We start from the raw sequence: 23823 nt of genomic DNA, 5'->3' as shown, positions 1-23823 counted from the left end.
ACACATCTGAGGGCTGCTGTTTCCCAGAGTTCTTTGAATGATGAAGATAAATACACCTGATTTGTTTGAAGTCACTTGCAAAATTAATTAAACCCAAAAAGCCTCTAGAGATCAGAAGGTTAAGGCTGTCATGAATTTCTGAAGGCTGCTTAATTAAAAAAAATCTGTACTTCCCTCAAGATCTTTGTATACACATATCTCTTCCATCACTTTTCAGCAGCTACCTCCTAACCATGAACTCTTCTCTGAAATCCCCAGTATTAGCATCCTACTCTGACATTCTAAAAATACACCATGCACTGCTGGGAGGAGCAGCAGGATAAAAGCATTGTGTTCAACAGAATAAAACTACACTGAGAAGAGCTCCATTTCCCCACCACTGTCTGGTATTTCAGGAGCATGGGGCCCCTCCTGACTCCACACACAACCTGGGTTCCTTTTCAATGTCTTCCCATGCCCAGAATCCATCTAAACCAGCTGAGATATGTCTGCTTTTCAGCTTTGTCCTCCCCAAGGGACCAGCTTCCTCCCAGAACCAGCATGACATTCCTGTTGCTATAGGAACAACAGAGCAGTAATCACCAAGGTCTTAGTATAATTCACATATCATGCTTGCTAGCTGCACAGCCTCCATTTACAGATTTGCAGCTACTTAAGAGAGCCAAGAGCTAGCCTACCTTATAGAAATGGAACAGGGAAAGAGGGTTTTTAGGCAGGAGATGCACCTAACTTCCTGAGAGGCCTTTTGTTGCTATTAAAAATATGTGGGGAAATCTTAATTTCATCATCTCAAGAAACCTAATGAGCCTGAGCTGTGCTAGTTCTTGCTGCAATGCAGGGAAGACAGCAAATATGTTCATATCTAAACCAGCTCATGATTACATCCACTCCCTCACACATACACTGGTTAAACAGAGATGCCTTTGGGTTCCCTCAGTTATTCTTGAAGCCACAACACAACAAAAACCCCACAGATGTCAGCTAAAAAGCTCCCTGAGTAAAGAAAAATGCCCCTATATTTATATTTTACAGTAACAACACTGCAGCAATGATCCAAACGTAAAATGGTTACTAAAAAAAGTGATTATATTAATGTTTTGATGTGATTATATTAATGAGTGACTATATATTATTTAATGAGTGATTATATTAATGTTTTGCTCTCTTAATTAATATTAAATTTAACTACTAAATACTTCAGCCCAGAGTTTTATAGCTGTTCAGGTTTTCCTGGGTTACTGAGACTCATCCCCTCTGCTAGTAGTTCCCAATGGACAGTGAACTATTTTTAATATATTAGATAAGTCTCACAACTGTCATGGATGCAACATGACTGTTTGGATCAGCTGAAGGATGGGTGAACATGCTGAAGCATTAAAAAAAAAAAACAAACCTAAAATATCAAGCAGTTAACAGAATCCAGACATGTGAATTCCATTAGAGAGCCTTTCATGTATGTAACCATCACCTGATTTACACCAAGATCTCAGCACTGGAATTAGAAGAACTTTGAGAAGAACTTTGAGTTTCCTAACAGGAAAACAGGATTCACTTCAATAATACACAATGTAGGTCCTGCACAAATGAAAGAACTCCAAATGTACATCTCAGATGGAAAAGGAGATCCACAAACAAACCTAAACCACAGGATTTTTTATGTCTGAATTGATGAATTGCTTTTGCAAGCACGATGGGAAATAAAAAGATGAAGAGTTTAATTTCTCCTCTTCCTATAAAATAAGCACAAACTGGAGGGGAGTCTTCAGGTTTCCCTAAAAATTACAGAGCTACTGTGTTCTAAGATGCTTCTTGATCAAAACTTGCAATTAACTTCTACTGCTGAATCCAAAGATAGCAAGCAAATTATCATGGGAGAGCTCCAAATGTCAGGGACATTGTTAGTGGCTCACTGAAGGTTTATTGCACAAGCACCTGAATTCAGCAGGGACAAGTGTGTGCTTTTCCCTGCACTGTCACATTGCTGCAGGTGTATATTGGGCACAGAGGTTGCAGTGACTCCCTGTGGTCAAACAAATAGACTCAACAAAGAACTTCATAGGCCTTGATCTGAAACCAGAGGAGGGAGCAGTGATAACCTCAGCAATTACCTTAGGTAGGACTGTTATGAGGCTACCAGCCAGCTGATCTAAGACATTATTCCATGGATGCACAAGAAAGAAAAGCATGGAAAATGTAATAGAGGCTGTGAAACACAAAATTCTAGACCATCCACTTAAAAAAAAAAATAAAAAGAATGAAAAAAAAGGAAGCAAAATGACCTTTGTGTAATTGTGGAGTCAGGCCTCACCATTTTTAAGTAACACACAAAAAATCTGCAGGCCTGTAACAAAGCTTTTAGAGTGCTATGGCCAAGAGTGTCATCCCCTTTTTTGGAATAAAATGAGGGCATGAAGTCAGCTTTGCCTTTTGTGTGCATGCTGGAGGAAAATGACTCTAAAGATAGGTCTGGAACAAGTTAGGCTGAGGGCAAGCTGTCCTTTTAATGGAAGATTGTGAAAACCACTAACTCTTTGTAAGTTACTACTTGAATAATATACCTTTAAGTTGTTGTGCATACAAGTTGGAAAAAAAAATCCTCCAGAGGAGATTCAATGGAAAAAGAAGAAAAGTAGGGAAGAAAATTCTTATAAGCAATCTTGGAGAACACAGAACATCCAAGCACTACAGTGTGTGGACCAGGGACAGGATTTTCAGAGCAAGACAATGCCATCTAGTGGGGATGGAATCTCCCTTCCAATGGTACCCTGGACACCTACACCATTTGGATTCTGTTTCCAATCCTCTGATCACTGACCCTGTTTATACCTAAAGGCATTGACTGCTGCTCCTGAGCAGCTTTATCACAACTGCCTGTTAGAAACCTGCAGAGATCTCTAAGGAAACCAAAGTGCCAAGCAATAAAACATAATTCCTTATGTTGATGCAGCATCCTACAGCCTCATTCTTCTCCAAAGGAAAAAGCACTTGGCTGGGTTTCCTCATTTTATTCTTCATGCTACTCACTAGATCTGGAGAGGTGGCACATCTGAGGATGAGAAGAACCAACAACCTCGCCCACTTCTCTAAATATTTAACTCTTTTCTTTCTTTGTTCTTTTTTTCCCCCAGCAAGAAAACCATCAGTGCTCAGACCACCAGCCCAACTAAAATATGGGAAAACTGAAGGTAGATTGTGGGGTCAAACCTCCCAGGAAAGAGAGCAGTGCCTAAGATTAGATAAAAGCAAGTATCAACAGGGAGGACTACACTTCCCTATGGACCAAGTTTTAAGAATCTTCAAGGACTTTAAGTGATAGCAGAGAGGTAAGTCAGTATCTGTTCAAATATGGGACAAAGACAACTTTCTGAACAGTGCATGAATCTCTTACATTTCCTACTGCATGATTAGTGAGTCTAGAAGCAGATCTGTTGGTCTCTGTTTTAATTACACTTAAGTTACATCAAAACTAAGTTTTTGGAATTTCCAAATCCCTCTGCAAAGTGAAAAAAAAAAATTTACAGATAACAAAAGCAGGTGGTTTAGACAAGTAAGTTGGGCAGAAAATTTCCAGTTAGAAAGTTGTGCAGAAGCACAGCTGTACAAAATGTCTGTGTCCCTGTGTCCTCAGCTGGATTTCTGTTCTTATCATCTCTTCTTTGCCAAAGTGAAGGTAATTCAGCATTTACTTCACTGTGAGGAATGTAACTACTTTAGAGATAATGCTGAAAAATGCCAACTGCAGCTAAGAAAGTCTTTAACTGAATATGGCCACCTCTGGTTTTGACAAGAAACCAGCAAATTTTCACTTTAGATGGGCAGAAAAGTTTAAGAATTCTGAGCCAAAACATACAGGTATATCTCAGTCCCTCAGCTATGTGAGGAATGAACACACAAACAGCAAGTTTGTGCAGGTTGTGTTGCTGATGGTTTTCTAAATGTCTTAGATCTATGTTCAACTTCTGCTCAGCTCAGTTCTTTCTGGCATCCAAGTCTTGCAATTTCCCTTCAATACCAAACCCTACATTATGAATGTGATCTGGCACGGGGCCTCCAAACGGAAGCAAAAAAAAAAAAATTAAATTCAGAAGGAAACATTCAGGCTCAGAAGAGATTAGTAGATTCAGATTAGCACCACACAATTGTTTACCAGGACTTCTGCAAATAATTCACAAAAGCAGCACGTACTTCATCCCCTTAATGGAACTCTAAACAAATCAAAGCAGATTTTTTAACTTATTTCATGTCTACCAGCCCTGTCCAGGAATTAATAATACTGTGCAAATTGTAGAAATGTGGTGGGAAACAAATTCTTCCTATTGCTAAACTTTCCCTTTTACTGCTAAAATAGCAACATTGCACTTCCCCATTTATGAAAATGTGAAAAACAAAAAGATGTTGTTAGATGATTCCATTTTATTTTGTGAGAAAAGTGTTTTTAAGCAGCTAGAGTAAAAGTAACTAAATTATTTTATGCTTAACAAATAGCTTTTGTACCTTAGAAATCTGTACCTGTTACATTTTATTCTGGTATTAGACTCCCAGTTTGAAGCACAAATAGAAAGTTTTGCCACCCCCACTTTTGTTACAAGCACAGATATCCAGTTTAAATAGATATATATATAAATGTAGATGAAAGTTGTCTTGTGCAGAGGGTTAGAGCAAGAGACACCCAGAACTAGAGGGACCTATGCAGACCTGAATTTAACTTCACCTCTTGCAAAAATCAGTCAGGTTTAAATTTATATCTATTTAATACATTGTACAGAACTGGAAGCAACATATATGTGTTCAGTTTATGGGACTTTAGACATCAATATTATGAGTTAGCATGGAGAGTCAGATGTCTAACAATGCTTTTACTCCTAAAATTCTTAGGTACTTGCAAGACTGACTCAGTGATACAACAGCAGGCAATGACTTGCATGTTTCAGGGTGCAAGATTTAAGTAGGTGGCACATGAGCACAGAAATACAGGAATGAAATTTGCTGTTTTCCTAGACAGTCTCACAAATGAAACAAACACAAGGCAAACAAATCCATTACTCACCCTGATCAATTGAGTGTTGAGGGAGCTGGCTAAGCTGGCTATTCACTACACCTGCATACGTGCGTAAGAACTCCTCTTCACTAGCAGTCAGCTGGAAATACACAAAGAGTCAGTCAGCAAAAAGGAAAATACAGAAAGACTGAGGAGATCTCTGCCTGCCTAGCACAGAACATCCCAGTTGCCTCTGTTCTACTCTGCACAGTTCAATCTGTTACTTGTGCAAATGATACCATCAGCAAGGACGTGGCAGCAAACGGGGACATCAGGCAATTGTGGAGAGATTCAAAGTTGGCTTAGAACAGTTGCTTTATTATGTTGGTTTTCCATGAAATATGAAAACTGTATATAGAGAAATGATCAGCTGTTCAGATTTATTTTCAGGCATCACAAGTCTAATAATATTTAAGGAAAAATCAATGAAGTTTAACCAAGTTAAATCAATGACAGCTAAAAACAGCCTGGTGATAAAACCAGACCATCACATGCCCATCACATGCCCATCTCAGTAAGGTCCCAGTTACTACACAATTATGTAGGGAAAGCCACTAAATATGGAATATGACAATGTATCTTACATTTGATCCCATTTTCCTCAGCATGAGTAGGACTCTCACTTTCTGCTGAATGTACATCTCCTCCGGACTCTTTCCGGGGACGCCCTCACGGTTCATTCCCCTCCTGCCAGCTCCTGGATGTCCTGAAGATTAAGATTAGAAAAAAAAGACAAACTAAAGTAAGTAATGAGGTGTCATAGGGTAATAGGAAAAGTTTAATTTCCAAACTACCTATTTTTCACCAGTTGGCAGATCACTTAATAGTCTGGGAGAGTTAAGGAATCCTGTGCTTCCATAGAAAACTCCTTCAAAGTCTGAACAGTTAAAATTGGGCCTTAAAATTTGCAACTGAAACATCTGAAGAGGCTGATGTTCCCATCCCTAGCAGCTCATTATCTGTTGTTACATTAATGCATCAGCAGAAAAGGAGAATTGTAACAAGGAGATGAAAGAATCACCTTGACAGAAGAGTCCACAGTTTGGGGTTTTTTCAATAAAGAAGCACAACCAGTATGAAAACAGGATGCAGAACACAGCCACCAAGCTTGCAATAGCTAAAAAAAAAACTGCATTAAACTTTAACTCTCAAATCTTTTTCCTCTCTTTTCTCCTTTTTATATCATATAAATACAGCACTTTTCTAGAAGTGCTTGGTGAAGACTGTATCACAGCAGGTTCAAGCACAGTTTTCCATGCAACATTTTCCTTACTTTATTTTCATTATTACTTTTAAGAGAAAATAATCTGGGTGTGGAAACAGTTTACAATTACACATAGGCCTCCTCAGTGAGTCACAAGTAATGCAAACCCAAGTAGCAGCTGCTGGGATTGGCTTTACCACCCACATTACTCAGCATGAAGATAACAGTAGTAAAAACTGGAGAAAGTCACATCCCCACTGCTACTGGAATAAGCTTCCAGAGGGAAGATTTGCCTTCTAGTGATCTGCTACAGATGGTTCTGCTTGGAAACTTCCAGCTTGTAAATTTGCAAAGTGATTATATTTTTGCTCTATAATCAACAAACTGCTTTCTGAAGCAGGAATACAACAATCCCATCTTTTTGTGCAGTGTCAACTCAAAGAAGTAGATTGGATGTTACTGAGCATTTACTCCACAGTGCAATTTACTAAATGCTGTTAATAGTAATGACCAAAATAAGACAGTGAGCAAGAGCCATTGTTCTGCATGTTTAGGAACTGATAGAAAAATAAACATTTATCAAGATATGAATCAAGTCTGAAAGGTTGTGACTGATTCTTAATATTATACTAACACATACTACTTTTAAAAAAAATTTGTTACTTGAAGAGGGAAGGTGCTGTGCTGGTAACCAAAAACATCTGTTTAGAAAAGAAGCAGCACAAGAGCAAAAAACTGAAATGTGGTAACACATCTATCATTCCATAAATGGAACAAATTATATAGGATGTCTATCAATAGGTGGCACCATACACAAGCATCAAGAAAATGCCTCAGCTTCCCCCATGCCACCAGGGAGACCACAATTCAGCATTCCTCTGCACAGGTATTACATTCCTCTACACAGCAGGGATAGCAGGAGATTTGTAGTCTGTACATCTCATTATTCACTGGTTTAGATAGCCTTCCAGTTGTTTATTAGTTTTTCAAACTTTAAAAAAGGGTGTGGTGTTGGGAATTCCCCTCCAAACCTGGTTCTTCTGAAGTAAACTTCAGCCAAGATGGGTTTATCAGAGCTACCTGTTAAATGGGAAGGGTAAAAATACTAAAGCCTGCCCACTCAGTCAATGCTTCACAAGGTCAGTAAGCAACATGAAGGACAAGGCACTCAAGATGGTTTAAAAACCATCAAAATATATGTGTAAAGAGGTTAAATTATGACTACAGAGCAACAACATTCTGCTCTTCATTTACTGTACAATTATTCTGAGTGGCAGCCCCAGCCACCACAGCTTTTCCTACTTGACATCAAAGTACAAAGACTAAAGTCTTAAGACAGTACTGAGACCCAGCATGAAAAACTTCAACAAATCTCAGTTCCTGTTACATAAAGCTTTTATAAGACATGCTTTAGGATGACAACACTTCTCAGCATATATTATGAGATCAGTAAATTTCCACAAACCCTTACAAGGCTTGTCTGTGCCCAAAAGACAGCACAATGCATCTTTACAAGTGAAAAACTGAAAAATCTTATCAAAGTACTTATCAACTTTTCTTCCTCAGGAAGCTACATTAATATCCTATACAGAATGAAATGTTGCTTAAGCAGAATTCCCCTAACCCTACAATTCTTTCTGGCATACAGATAAGGTTGTCATCTCCCCATCCCCAACCAAAAAAACCCATCAGAGATTTCCCTGCCAACATACCTGCTTCTAAAAACCACAGAAGATCAGATCACCCTCTGCTCCAGGCCTGCTTAATGATCGTAGCTGGGAAAAATGTCTGAGGAAACTGCCCTGTGAAAACAAATGAGCAAAGCATTACAGAAAGACACAAAGCTGAAATCAGAAAGACCCCTGATTCAACATGCTTTGGGTCACAGTCTGCTTTAGAACATGGTCCAGCCAAAATTCATAACATTATAGGCTTGGCTGGTGTTTGTAGACCCTTTTTATTTTTAAAGAATGAGTTTTTTAATGGTCAAGCTATTCCTCATCTGCAAGATTTACACTCTGACCATACCAATGCCATTCCCAATCACTTGAGAATGGAATGCATTCAAGCTTTGCATTCTTTGAGAAGCTTTCAGCACAAAACCCAGCTCCCTGGACAAACTAAGGAACATCATGACATGTCATTTCTTCCAGCAAAGAACATAAATAGGCATAGCTTACCAAAGATTTGAGGAAAAGTAGGGAGAAATGTAAAGCATCCTGATTTTGACCAAAATTATTGTTTTTAACTATGCATATGTTATCTGATATAGCAATTACAAAGACTGGCACTTGGAAGATGGGATGGAAAATGCTGTGTGCAGAATGTTTCAGACCAACCTCACTCCTTGGTCACCAACAGCTAACAGTTACAGGCTTTTTTTTTTTTTAGACTCATGACATATTGACTACTCCTCTGCTAAAGCACAGGGCACATTACTGGAATTCCATGAATTACTGGAATCAATCAAATAAATCAGGTGTCACTACTTTTTCATAAAAGGATGAGAAGAGATTGAGACTGGAAGGGTTGGTGATAAGCCCAAAGGCACCTCCAGGTTCTCCTGCCACCCTGTTTCTCTCTAACCTAAACAGCAGCTCAGATTTCCAACATTTTCAACTGGACATCTCCATGTTCATCTCTAAACAACACCAAGAATTAAGATCTAAAACTATTTTGCAACTGTGTGTTCTGGGGAGGGAAGGAAGAAGTGCAAAATATGAGAAAGAGTTTAGTGAGCCAGCTGAGGGACAGCTGAGTCACCAGCAGCACAAGTTCTGCTCATGATCCTGAGTCCCAACAGACCTCGTGTGCTGCACAATGATCCATCCCTGAAGCATTTTCAGGTCAGGGAATTCTTAGCCTCAGCTGTAATTACCAGCTCTGAATTCTGCCTCCTCGCTCACCTCTATCCACCTTCTATTCCTGCAAAGTCAGAACATTGTTTATTTTGCTTGTGCTCACTTCCAATTTTTTGTCCCTCTGTCTAAACAAGTGGTGACTGCTTCATTTAGTTTATTAATGCTGCAGGACTCAAACTTTAAAAATTCTTTGTGTCCTAATAGGTTTAAACTCCCAGGGTTTAAGAACAGATAAAACCATGCAAGGTCCTTTACCACGGAAATGAAATTAAACATCTTCTAAACACAAAGGCTAAATTTTCCCTCCATCCTTATCCTCCTCTCCTAAATAATTCTACTACCTCTGGTTTTGAGTCAGAGATTGGTACACAGAGTATTTTTTTAACATAGAGAAAAACTTAAAAGAAGTGAAGTGATGTTTCTGAGTTCAGAGACAACCATACAGGAGATGGATAAAGGCTGAAGTCTTAGCTTTAGGTTCAGTTAGAGACCATGCTGCTTCCCCAAACACTGCTTGGTTAAATGAGCTTTTAAACTAAAATGTAAGCTCATGGAGAAGAAACATGGACATCACTGAATTACAACAGCTTAAGGAAACTGAACCAACACCAGGATGCAACATGCCAGCTGCAGGATGCTGGCAGTGACTCTCAGCTGATCAGCAAAGATAAAAACAAATTTTTGCATATCCCATCCATCATAAACAAACTTGTATCAATAGCACTAATGAATCCACCTGATTATAATTAAAACACAGCATTAATGTGCCTATTCTTGCCAGAAAATGAGAAACATTCCCTGAAAGATAAGGTTTCAATCTGGATTGTCAGGACAGAGAGCCAGACAAGGAGGCAGAAAAACAAGAACTGCTGTGTAGCAGACTGAAGGAATCCCCACAGCACTGACAGATCTGAACTGGAGCGAGCAGCCCAGCTCACTGATATTTACTGCTCCTTGTGAAGAAATACTGGGGTCTCAGCTGAATTTCTGGTAGCCATATCCTGAATGACCAGCATTAAAGGAAGAGATGCCAAAGGCTGATGAAGATCTGCTGGATCACCTCTGGCACTGGGTCTCCAGGTAAGGGTGAGGCAGACGTGCAAAGCCAACAGGGAAGGTTGGGCTCCCAGTACCATATTTACTTTGCAGTTCAGCATGGTTCTACTCTCCAATGCCATTCTTTCCTTTCTCACAAAAATGATCAACCTGTGAACTTCAAAAGCTTTAGTTTTAGTTGGAAATTATTACATTCTTCACTGAGCCACGTTAAAGTACCAAATCCTACAAGCTTGTCCTGCTGCATCCAACACCCTACAAATGGACATAATTGGGTCACCTATTTTCTCTTGTTTGGCAGGCACAGGGAGTGAAATTTACTTCTCATTTATTTTTAATATGATTCACAAGACAGAATAATAAATGAGAAAGATCTATATATTACAGCCTGAACTTCCAGACCAGCTTTGCCAAAGCAATAAATTTAGGTTTAAAAACATTCCCTTCCCTTTCCCAAGCAGCAGAAGAGGCTGAGCAGTAAACAAATGGAAAACCTGTCCTGTTCTTCAGCATCCCATTCCCCATCCTGCCTGCAGCAGGGCTGGGGGAGGAGCCCAGGAATGCCCAACATGTGGAGTGGGCAGAGCTGAGCAGTCCTGACATCTCCATCCTGATCTCTGTTTGTCTGCCTACAAATCCATCCCTTTGGCAAGTGATAGAATATGGAGAATCCTGTCCCCTTGAAAAAGCAAGAGCAAAAATCACTTCATGCAAAACAACAGAGATGGAAGTGGCACTAAAGTTAGAGATGAGTAAACTGGACGTGGTGTTAGAGCCAGATTTGTCTGGTTTATGAGCAGATGGAAACAGCTCCTGAGGAAACTCAACCTAGCCAGCAAGAATTGCTTTGACACAAAAGTAGAAGAGGACTTCAAAACTAAGAAACTGAAAATTAAGGACTCCTAACTATTATTTCCCTCACTTCCACATACAATCATAGAAATTCAAAACCTGGTAGGGCTTCTGTCCAGGGCAAGGCCACAGGTGGGTTCACAATGCAGAACTTCTAAACTATTCTGAGTTCTCTCCCATCATTCCTTTAAAAAAATATCAATGACAAAAAATTCACACATCAACAGAAAAATTAAAAAACACCCTAAAAATTGGCACGTGTGTAAATTTTGCAGAAGGTAAACTACTTAAGCATCCCATTTATTTTTAAAGACACACTTATTTAATGTGAAGAGGAAGCAACATGAGCTTTGGTTCCTTCAGGCTACATGTTCCCCCAGCACTGTAGCCCTCTGTAATGCTGAAATTCCTAACATCTACATGTTACTCATACAGGAAACAGCAAACTGAAACTGAGGAATTTATACAGCCTGAATTAAGAAGAAAAAAAAACAGATAAAGACAGTGAGCTATCAGTAAATGTGAGTATTATATTACATATTCAGTCTTAATAATTTGGGGTACTTACAGAGGCCATCTGGCAAGCTCTTTAAAATCAAGGCACAGCTGACTACAGCTTTAATATCTTGTATCATTTTCAGTTGCAGCCAAAAGAAATCCAACAGGAGTTAGTTCAGCTACACATTTTTTGGGTGGTTTTTTTATTTCCCTTGACTCTGACTGGTTTTATTCAAGGCAGCTAAACCCCTCAATTAATGGGATAGGATTATAAAAGTTCAGATAAGGAGTTACTGGTGAATAAAACCAACCACTGCAGGTTTCCTTTGCACTACACAAATTGAGTTAGCAGCCAGCATGAAGAGGTCCCTTTAACTCAATGCTATCATTATCCAAGGTTAAGCTATTAGCCTCCACAGTGACACCATTGAGCACTTCAGTGGTGAAAACATGGTCACCCTGGGAAGCCTGGAACTGCAAGGGGATGCTGCACCTTTAAGCCTTGTTAATTTTCAAATGATACTTCACAGAGAACAGTTGGAGCCCTAAAAACCTTCCAGGCTGGAGCCTGAAAGCTGAAGTCAGGAACCAGAGTCTGCAAAATCCTGCTACAAATTTTCCTTTAATTCAGCCTGACACATGACCTTGAGTCAAAGGCAGCTGGAGACTGGATTAATTCCCATCTCCAGGGGGAGACAAGGAAGAATTCATAACAGCTACCTATTTATAGGTGAACACTAAGAGTTGAAATACTATTCTTATTTTTTTTTGTCTTCACATTTATGTTTACTATTATCTTTTAGATGGCTTTAGAATCTCAACCCCAATGTCAGATTGTGGTCAATTTACAGCTATAAATCCAGTGCTAGGTTGTAACATCTCCTGAATGTTAGATTTTCAATTTAAACAAAGTGGTACAGTCCTTCTTGAAGAAGGACAGGAAACAGCCCAAAACACTGCCTTTTAGACATGAAAATACTAAAAAACAAAACCAAAAGAAAACATTTAAGGTTTTGGTTTGGTTTTTTTTTTAGTGCTGTATCACCTTTCAGAGCTTCAAAAAGGTCTTCAAAAGCAGGAATGACCTACACTGAAAAAAGCTTCTCAATACATTAAAACAGTTTTTACATCAATGCATAAGCTAACTGTAAAAAACCAAATCCCACTGTGATAATCACCATTTTTATGAAATTAATGCTTACTTCCTGACCTTTGAGCACACAAACTAGGTTATTTTTTTTTTCCTGTACCACAGCAGCATTCTCTCAAAGAGAAGCCAGATCTATCACATCTCACACAGTTAAAAGAGGCAGCAGAGGTTTTCAGGTAGTTCATGTCACTCAACTCAAAGCATCTGAAATAAAATGTAGTAACAATAACACCTTAAAAAAAAAAAAGACTTCTATTTCACAAAGGTATCCACACTTCAAAGAAGAATGTCAAAGATGTTTTGCAAAGTGACAGCCCTTCACTCCAGTAATTTCATACACAAATTCTATCCCAAAGAAACAACTCTAAAAACAACAAAGAAACAATTCTAAAAAAAAACCTTACAATACTTTACTCAAGACTGTCCTCAACAGCTGGACTGATGAGTGCTGCTTGTGCCAAGCATCAGCATCCTTCACAGAGCCTCTTACACCTCTTCCCCTCTTTATAACAAAGCAACAAATATTCTAGACAGGAAATTAAGGCACTAATGAGAGATAGCCAACAAATTGTAACTACCAGGTATCCCACACAAAAGAAATAGTGCTGTAAAGAAGGGTTACACATCCATCAGCAAACCAAAATCGTGTGACTGTCCTTTCTATGGAGTTCTTTGTATCTTTTCAGAAACAGAAAAAGGCATTTCCAGCACATAAACATAACCTTGAGATGCCTTTTCTTGTTTTGAAGACATGAGCTTTATTTTCATAGTTTGAGTTTAACTTCAGTGAAAAAAACTGAGTAGCAGTAACAGGAAAACAATTTTATCAACAGCTTAAAAGAATCAACAAGTATTTTCTATTTTATATGGGAGGTGTGCTACACACAGCATACAAATAGGCACCCATCCAGCATCCCCACCTACAAAGTATCATATTTTTGGACTAATAATTACTGACCCCAATGACAGAGCCTCTTGCAGCATGTCTCTTGCACAAACTGAACCAGGGCCAATACACAAAGAAGCACAACAAAAGATCAAACCCATTAATTTGGTTTTCTTGTAATGTCAATCAGCTTTCTGACCAAATCACATGTTCAAAGCAGCTCTGCAAATGGTTGTAGTGCTGGGCTCACAATCCTCTGAAGACTTCTGGTCATTAACACTAAAACTGGAGTTTATTGAAGAATGAAATTCATATTACAGAAACCAAACTCAGACTAAATAAGAACTGACCCCATGAGACATAAATGCCCCACACCCATGAAGCATGAACACTGATCAAGAATTAGACTGCAGAAGCAGGAAATGGGTTCAGTCTTCAAAATGTACCTAAAACCAGCCTACCATGGCTACTCAACAATGGCAAAATTGATGCAAGAACATGCCCAAGGTGTAGGATATTTTTTCTGCCTTCTTTAGTAACTCTCAAGTAGCTTGAAATGGAACAGGAAACAGGAATATGCATGAACAAGCACACACTCAGGGTTAAACACCAGTGCCAGTAAAGAAACACTTCAGTATTTGGTATGTCTCCAACCAAATATTTTTATCAATAATGTGTCTGTATCCCAATTTCTGAAATTCAACTATGCCTGGTGCAAAAATTTGATGTATCAGTCAACTTGAAGAAAAAGGCAACTGACACTACCAATAACCATAACCAATTACAGAATACAGCACTACAGAATATAGATACAGCACTAAAAAAAAAAAACCAAACCAAAAACTTAAATGTTTTCTTTTGGTTTTGTTTTTTAGTATTTTCTAGTCTAAAAGGCAGTGTTTTGGGCTGTTTCCTGTCCTTCAATTACAGAACAGGCAAAATTCCAGTAAGTATCTGTAAGCAGTTAAAACAACATTAACATTTAATTTCCACTTACAAACCTGCAGTAAAAACCCCTAAAAGTCAGAAGTACCTTATTTGGAGCTGAACTGCCTGTGGTCTAGTGACCAAATCTCAGCAGTTTAAGCACACTGCATCTTTATATTTAACCTGAAATGGCAGACACCATGAGTAATGCCTACTGCCAGGATTTCACTATTCCTCTTGCTGAAGCACCATTACATTTATAGGCATTTCTTTGGTACTCATCAACACAGCATCTTCCTACAGCTGCCTGGCACATCAGGGATAACTTTCAATTTAAAACATGACCTATGCTGCCCTGTAATTTATACTGACATCTGGACATCATTAATGCCAGATCATATACATTTTACACTGAAAGTGCCTACAGATCTTTTACAGTAGAGATTATGGCTAAGTAGGTCTTTTTAAAAGCAATTAAAACATGAGCTGTTATTAGGTTGGTGACTACTTTGCTTTTCATATTTTGCAATACTATCTCAAGGTATCATGTCAGGACCAGAGACTCTTAGATTAATACATCCTGACTAACTAAATTGCCTAACTACTGGATAACAACATGACCTAGTGTTCTGGTTATACTTCAATAAAATCTGCAGTAAAAAAAAAAAGTGATAAATATGCCCTTTGTGACAACTACTTAGCTTTCCTCTTTTTAGAAGGAAAACCCAAAAAGAAAGTCTTCTGTGCTGCTTTCCCAAGGGATGCTCCATATAAAAAAAAAATAATAAAAAAAAAAAACAAAGTGGTTTCAGTTTTGAATTAATGTATGGTTAAGTTTTTTAAAACATTCTGAAGAGGTATTTTATACATTCTCAGCTCTTGATGAAAACTGGACTAAGAATTAATGGTTATTTGCCTAATATGAATTACCCCCTGAGTATCTTTTTTGCACTAACTACAACACCAAACCTTTACCTCCTCAGTGAATAGATACAAGAGACCCTTGCTCCAAGGACCTTCATAGGATAATGCTCCTTGAGGACTTTCCTTAGTAGTGTTTCATAAACTGATCTAAATAGCTCTTCTAATCATTTGTGCAAAAATATTCCAGCTCCTCTCTTCTCTGAAGGACTTACTAAAAACAAAAAGCAGAAAAAAAGGATTTTTGTTACCTTCTTTAGGTCACCAAACAAGACCATGCTGCAAAGATATCTGATGGAGAGAGGAGGAAGGAAAAAAAAAATCCTTGTCAATTTTAAGAGAGGACTTTGAACGTTCACAAGTTTAAAACAAATTCCTACTGAGACACCAATTTTACCAGAGACATTTTGCTTTCTATAGCTTCTGGTCAATTGGGATTACAAGGAAGGATATCTTCCCTTCAAGAGACTTCCTCATTCTCAGGAAAAGGGATGCAGTTTCCTTCCTCCCTAGCCACAATTTTGAATGTTACCTTAATTATATTAGCCCTGAACTGTGGAATAAACCTGTATGAGGTCATTGGTTTCACAGCAGAAATCTCCTTTAACACCACTGTACAAACACACACACACAGGCTGGAGAGAAACAAACTACAGGGATTTTTAAGCAGGGATTTTTCAGGGTTATATCAAGCCCAAATCAGTGCTGGGACTGATTAATTTCACACAACAATGAAAACTGGAAGAATCACAGACAAAACTGAGAATGTAAAAATGTTAAAGGCAATCAGACTTAACTGCATGGAAAATTGTACATGGAATTGCATGGCAGGTTTGATTTATTTAGAGATCAAGGCCAAAAATGTCAGATACTTAAAGCTGATTGCTTCAAGATCTCCTAAATACATCAAATTCACTGCACTTACACAATATATGGCAACTGCTCCCATGGGGGGCATAAAATAAATGCAACACTGTACATTTCAATTAACCAGACTCTGAATTATACCAAAGCTGTTAGTCCAAAGACCCTCAAGAAAAGGCTGATCCTTCCACAAGTTAAAAGCCCTGAAAGATTCCAGAGGACTTCAGTTTCCATGAGCAGAACTGCATCCAAGCACCACAAATTTAAGGCAGAAAGGGGAAAGAGAATTGCTGAAGGTGGAGACAGATTCCTGCACTTCCCAAACCACTGGTACAATTACACTACATCTTTATATTAATGCCTTTACAAAAGGAAGGAGGTTACAGCAGTTATATCCAAAACTGCAGCTACCAAGAACATGAATATACTAAATATGAATATACTAAGCATGATTATACTAAAAACAAGGTGCCAGAACTGTATTAGCACACACAAACTACTACACATACAGAATTTTATTTAAAGTTTAAAATACCCTTTGTAAGGGCTAGTGAACTAAGAATCATGGCAGTGAAAAGTTAAGAAAACTGTTGCAAGCATTTTTTTTAATGTAAATTGTGAAAAGTTAATTGTGCAGAGCCCTCCAGAGCTGTAAAATCAATTTTCAGTGATAAAATTTCTGTTTAAAAATCCTGATGGTTCTGATCTCTGAAGTGAAGCAAAACCTTTCATGAATTCCACATAAACCAGTGAGTATTATTTGGCATCTAGGGACATTCCTGAAAAAAGCACGTAAGGAAATGTGAATGCTCCTATTTTTCTCCATTTGGCACCAACTCTCAAAGTTAATATAATTATGTTATTAGTGATCATTTTTGCATAAACATTCAGTTACTGTGTTTATCTTGAAGTCTGATATTGCCTCCCCTCAGCAGCTGCACAAGCTGCCAGCACACAATGAAATTTTCAGTTTTCCACATAGGATCCAGCACACTCCAAGTTAGGAAACTCTATTAAAATTCCATTAATATGGCAAAACAGGCACCAGAAATCAGTGCAGCTGCACTACCCCCTTCTCATTTCTACAGAAAACCTCCCATGAGTAGTTTACTTTCAACTGTTTCAGTATTTATGCTGCTGCTCCACAAAAACTCTGCTGCAAAAATTTAGGTCACATTTCCTTTAAGTGTACATGGGTGTGAGGACATGTATACTTATTTAAAGCTCAATGAAATTAATTAAAAGCTCCTCACTGCATTGAATCAGGACCTGGATGAGTTCAGAGGCAAAACAATTACACTTTAATCAAGCATCTTAACATTCTTGTGAAGCAGTCAACTAAATTTATGGAAGGATAAACTGAGTCAGAAAGTTTCAGAGGTTGGTCATGGTCATAAACAGAGTTGATGACTTATGTTGTGCTCATATTTATTAGGTACCCTCATAACACAGAATAAAGGGACTTCTTTGAAAAATAAATAAAAATTCTTCTGTGTATTTGCAGGAAATAAAACAGAACATCATGAGGTCAGTGAAATGACTCCATTTCTATTCTGCCATCAGGGATAATTCAGTCAATCACAGAAATCCAGTAGTGCAAGAAGCTGAAATTTTTAGGGTTTTTTCATGGCAGTTTATCTCCAGATTAGAGTTCTAGGCTATGGGGATTGTTTGCTTTTAAAATAGCAATAATAATTAATATACATAACTATATTACTTTTTTAAAAGAAAAATAGGCTTGGTGGGTTTTATCTTCTGTAGAACCTTGGAAATACTTCTTGAAAAGCAAAAAAACATGAATACACCTCTTAAATTCAAGCTGACACTCAAACCATACAGAAGCACTGTACCCTTCTGTCAAGTCACCAGCTGTGAGCAGAAACAAGAAATTAACTTCCCTCATTTTTTTTGACCTTTTGTTACATAACCCTTCCCCAACATCAAGTCTGAAATAAACCCCAGAGTCAGAAGAATGTCCTCCTTATTCAATTACCAACTAATTTTTTTTGGTTATTTTTCTCATCTCTGGTTTCTCCTCACCTATTAGCACTCTGTGGTTTTGTTCATCCTGGTCTGTCTGCTCTCCTGTGTCAGTCGAAGCTCAGGAACAGGCCACAGCTCTTTAAAGGGAAAAAGAATTGTTAAGTCTCATCCAGTCTCAAAGATCCAACAGCCTCAAGAACAGTAAAAGTGTGGGGCTTCCTAAATGAAATTACATTTGTAGGGAAAAAGCTTTCAGTGCTTTAAAAACCTGTTTACCTAGCATTTCTCCCATGTACTTAGAAGCATTAGACCACCACCATTTCCTAGGATGGTGGCAAAATGTTTCATTTGAATCATTTACACCTTTGGTGTACACATCAACATCAAAACAAATATTGTGGGACTATTCCTCACCTCCTTGTATCCATTAAATCCCTTTATTGAAATCAGATTAATGGGTTTATTACTTTTCTAGCAAATTGGAACTCAAACTGAAGAAAACAAACAAAAAAAAATCAATCAATCAAATAATTAATCTCCAATATAGAGATAGAGGGTGATAGATTTTTTTAAAGGCATATGAACTATGCATGGTTTCTGATTATAGAGTTCCACATAGACAATAAAAATGTTTAATAATACTTTCATATGTATGCTTGCAATCTTAAAATATATGAAGGATTTCAGTTAGTGCACTGGAAAAACATACAGAACTCAGTGGTTATTTTTAAAGAGGGCTTAACTAAAGCTAATAAACATTATGGTTTTTTACATCTTCCTTGTTACAAATCAAGGTTTGCTTTTTGGCTGAATATCTCAACATACTATTCCAGAAGTAACTCACTGATAGTTTAAATAAAGAACATGATCAGCAAGCTTTACCAACATGGCTATTAATATATTTAGAAATAGCAGAAAAAGTCACTTACTATCTGAAAACTGAATTAAAACCATGTTCCAGCTATAACACTTATGCCAACTCCCAGAATATCAACATTTGGCATATTGATTAGGATTAGGATTTAATTTTTCCAATTAAAACCACTGACATCAGGTTGAATTCCCTTCTGCATTCTGTACACACTGGTGTGGTACAGCTGTAACAGCTGCTACTGTCCTTGGTGCACTTCAGAAGGAAATCCAATCTGGTGACAGCTTGCAGCAAAAAGAAATACAGATTTGCATCCACACGTACAGAAATATTTCTGAAGATACTCAATCCCTCTTTTTGGAGAAAAACTCTACTGAAGTGTTCAACAAGCCTATTGCCTCTCTGTATGCACAGTACTTAGGTGCATTTTTGATGCTTAAAACTAGGTCAGATGCTCTGAGAGGATGCTTTGTAGTCAACACCAAATTTACAAATTGAAATATTTACTAAAAATCATAAATGCTTATGTTGGTTATAGATGACAAACACTCTGAAGAGGAAAAAACCCCCTCATATTAGACTAATATAAATAGATCAATTTCACTGAAGCTGTTTCCTAAGCAAAGCATCAACCTTTAACAGCAGTTGTTTACTTTTTAGCAATAGATGTATACCACAGTCTTATGTTTGCACTTCTGAACTTCAGGTTTTGTTTCAGTTCACTTTTGGGTTTGTTATAAAAACCAAATGTCTTTCCTCATGCAAAGTTAAGTACTCTAAACCCCTAGATGGGGGAAGGGGGGAATGGCAGAGGATGGAAAAAGCAGAAATATGGATAACTACAGATTTCCCATAGAATCAGGATTCACAACTTGCTTTCTTTGCAGTCCTAAAATTAAGATTATTATGATAGATACCTAGTGAAACAAATTAGCCAATTCTTGTTAAAACAGACAGAAGCTTCAATTCCTATCACGAGCAAAGGGCCTTCTCTCCCCTCATACTGCCATGGCTTGTGGAGAGCTGAGGGCTCCAACACACAACCAGGCATCCCAGCAAACCACAACTGTGGTACATCTGATATGGATTCATTACAATGACTCCTTTCAGGCTATGGGATGATTTTCCTGCTGAAGATTTCAATGTCTTCCCACTTGGATGTCAAAAAGAATCCTGAAAGCACTTTTATGTCCTATATGACTTTCTATAACTTCCTTAGCAATGGTTAAAATGAAGCAGCTTTGGGCAAGCCACAAAACTTCAGCCAACCAATTATCAGTTAACTGGTTCACAGCAGCCTTTGCTCTGGCATTTGTTCAGTGCTCTGGGTGTCCTTCCAGCACACTGCCCCACACAACTCAGAGAGCACCCAAAACCATTTCTCAGCAGTTCTAAATCATACTGAAGAAGCTGCTGATTTCTGCCAAAATGCCAGAGGTACAATCAGAGATGATGCTTTTCCAGGTAACGGCAAAAGGAAGAAACTCCACTGCCTCTGAAGTACACCTGCCACTGTTTTCCAGCTGAATCCATTTGTCAAGGCAAACAGTAGCTTTTAGATTGGTAAGAAAACACACTTGCATTTAAAAATAGTATTAATACATAGCTTTCTGTATGCCCCTCACCTTGACTACTCAAACTTTCAAAATAAACCCCCTTAAGAACATCATTTAGCCTCACTTTTCACTGTTTTCATAGTGTTTCTCCTTCAGCAGGCTCTTTCACATCACAAAGGATCTGCAAAAATACTGAGAGCAGAAGAAGTTGACAGCTTGCAAGTTCAGCAGCCAGGAAAAACTACAGATAAAATTTTGATTTTGTAACTACAAAATTCTGTAATTAAACTCCCCAGTAGGCATTTCTGTCATCATATGGAGCCAACCTGGCTCAGAAGGTTGAACAAGCATACCTAGCTTGCCCCCAGTTCCTGTTATCTTTTGGAGTTTGGTGGGTTGTGGTTTGGGGTTGTTTTTTTTTTTTGAACTACCACATCTGCAGAATGTCGTGCTCTCATCTCACAGAGCATCAAAGCTTATTTTGTTCTATGTGCCAAGATGAGGAATGGTCAAATAAAAGATGATATACAGCAGAGCAAAATATCCTCTTCTTGAGGAAAAAGCAAATGCAAGTCTCCAAGTCAAATGTACCCTGAAGAAGCACATCTGGATGTTAAGCAGAAACTATCATCATCTCTCATCTGCTGTCTGGAGCACTAATGTATTCTGATTGGGAAAATGATGCTGTTCCTTTCCCACGTAGCTTTCCAACAGATCCAGAACTACCCTGTGCCAACAGATACCATCCACTAAGCTGAAAGTAAGAGTGCTGCTCCAGATGTTTTTACAAAGGCATCTTTTAGTCAGGGTAGACATTACCTCCCAGGGAAGCCCTTTACTAAAGAGTGGCTGAGAAGCACTTTTCCCACGTGAGCTACCGGCATCTCCCGCCGAGGACCAAGCCCCGGAGCAGCATCCCACACGTGTCTGTGCCACAAACAGGGGCTGCCCTGAGCCCGGGGAGTCCAGGTTTGGTGTTTTATCTCCTGCGGACGTGACACCTGCCCTCCCGACGGCCCCCGGCGCACCTTCAGCAGCTTTTCCCTGGGCATGACTTCACCTGCCACAAAAATGCAGCCACCATCGCTGGGGTGGGACCCCGCCGCCGTCAAACAGGGTGCCACATGACGTAAGAGATGATGCCAGAAAATTAAAAAAGGCACCTCCCGTACCTGTGCCGCGGGGCCACGGCCTGCCGGCACCCACAGCCCCTCGGCCGACGCTGCCTCCGCCGCCGGGCCCCGGGGATGGGAGGGCGGGGGGTCAAGGGCCGCGGCCCCGAGCAGAGCTCCGAGTCGGGCCGGGGAGGGGGCTCGTGTTCCGGCGGAGCGGAGGCGCCGAGGCCCCGGAGAGGCGCCCCGGCCCGGAGCCTTTGTTCAGGGCCGGGTTCGGCGCACAAAGGGCAGCGGCGCTCACCTGCGTGCGGGGCCGGGCCGGCCCCGGCGGTTCTGCGGATCGGGCGGCGGCGGCAGCCGGGACGCGGGCGGGTGGAGCGGAGCGGAGCCGTGCGGAGTGGAACGGAGCCGCGGCCGCCTCCTCCGTCGTGACTCACCGCGGCGGCCCAAGGCGGGAGGGAGGAGGTGCCTGGGCGGCTCCGGGGGAGGGACCCGCCGCGTCCCGGCGCCCAGGGTAGCGGCGGCGCCGCAGGCACCACCCGCCCGCCGCGGAGGAAGGGGCGGAACCGGGCGGGACCGGGCTGGAAGGGGCGGAGAAGAGAGAGGCGGGGTCTGGAGGAAAAGGCGGGGTCTGAGGGACACCCCCGGGGTCTGAGGGACACCCCCGGGGTCTGAGGGACACCCCCGGGCTGGGGCCGATGGCCCCGCTGTCCCGGCCCTTCCTGCGAGACCCCCGAGGAGGAGGGAGAGCAGGGAACTGATGGGCTGCCTCCCCCTCGGCTACAGGCTGCGCTTCCCCTCAGCGACAGAGCTTCTCCATAGCGATAGGTGATGGCAGCAGAGGGGGCAGGCAAAGTCCTGGGAGGAGCCAGACGCTTACCTTAAGAAATGTTCTCTGTATCAGTCTGGGATGAGATGTGCGAGCATCCCCGTGGGCTCGAGGTGTCCCTGAAGCTGTCCCGGTGAGGAGCACAGCGGGAGCAGAGCCTCTCCGGTGGCACCGCGGTTGATAAATCACCCTCGAGTTAAAAGAGGTTCTCAGTAATATCCGCTTTCTCAGTAATATCACGCTAAGAAGGTTACAGACACTGCAAAATTCAGTGCAGTTGAATTCCAGCTAATTCAGCAAGTCGAGAAAATGCCATCAGAGCACCTCCAGCCAAAGGGACCATCCCTGTGGTCATTCATCCTTCCTCCCCAGACAGAGAAAACTCACAGTGACCTCAGAGACAAATTACTTGTAAAAAAGAGACAGAAGCCATCACAGACTCATCACCCTTGCTCCATTCCTGATCTGCATTTTTTGGTTTAAGTCTTTACAATAACACTGCTCATCTACAGCACTGGTGTGGTCAGCAAGGCAACTCTAAAACTGCTGAAGATAAAAAATGCTTTGTGTACAAAGTGTTATTTCACCAAATGCATCCGTTTTCTGCTCGGTATTTAACTTAATTGCATCAAGATAGTTACAGTAATGAAATAGGTGGCACTTCCTTTAACAGCTTGCTACTTAATGACATCAAAGCCCGATGGCACTGAAATCCACACCCCACTGCCAGCTAATGAGGGTCTTAACATGAAAGCCTGTGCAAAGAGCAAAACCAAGCTGCTGACAGGAACAGGAATGGTGCAAATATGCTGGGATCTGAGATCACTAGCACAGACCCACAGCACAGCAGGCAGTAATGATTATTAATTATTTAAGAAAAGAACATAAAAGCTCCAGCATAAGCTGGGAAAAAATATGCAGAAGCATTGCTCTGGGATCCTCCAGTTGGATTACTGTTAATTAGCAGAGTACATGAGTCTGAGGGAAAGATCTAAAAGCATTTTATGCTGGTAGGAGCATATAATTAAGCCATCATTTGCATCTTTGCAGTACTATGAATTTTCTTAGTGATAACATCATGGGCAAAACACCGTTTTATGACTTATTGTCTAGCTCTCCTAATTTAGCTGGCTGACTACACAACAGTGTAAAGCAGCCTCGTGTACCATTGATTTAACATCCTGAATTTATTTAGAAAGGGTTTTTTAGCAG

At 40.1% G+C, this 23823-nt stretch overlaps 1 protein-coding gene across 8 annotated transcripts in view; it reads right to left on the bottom strand.

Annotated features, from left to right (window-relative positions):
* CTNNBIP1 (catenin beta interacting protein 1) overlaps positions 1-22273 on the bottom strand; it is a 28769-nt gene extending 6496 nt beyond the window's left edge. For 2 of the 8 annotated variants that reach the window (XR_003988476.1, XM_030463776.1), the window contains exons 1-5: positions 22084-22273; positions 18298-18377; positions 7955-8044; positions 5623-5744; positions 5048-5138 (exon numbers count right to left, since the gene is read on the bottom strand). Coding sequence is in view for 6 of the 8 variants with exons in the window: in XM_030463776.1 (XP_030319636.1) it covers positions 5048-5138; positions 5623-5718 (187 nt within the window). In the remaining 2 variants the exon portion in view is untranslated. Of the gene's footprint in view, positions 1-5047; positions 5139-5622; positions 5745-7256; positions 7323-7954; positions 8045-15644; positions 15685-18297; positions 18378-20791; positions 20860-21839; positions 21927-22083 lie in introns of those variants that run through there. The other 6 variants (XM_030463777.1, XM_030463780.1, XM_030463781.1 and 3 more) reach the window with 6 other exon arrangements.
* Between the last annotated feature and the right edge of the window lie 1550 nt (positions 22274-23823).

Source organism: Calypte anna, chromosome 21, assembly GCF_003957555.1.
Source record: "Calypte anna isolate BGI_N300 chromosome 21, bCalAnn1_v1.p, whole genome shotgun sequence".
Classification (NCBI taxonomy): Eukaryota; Metazoa; Chordata; class Aves; order Apodiformes; family Trochilidae; genus Calypte; species Calypte anna.
Note: the sequence above shows the minus strand (reverse complement) of the source record. Positions and strands in the feature narration are given on the sequence as shown.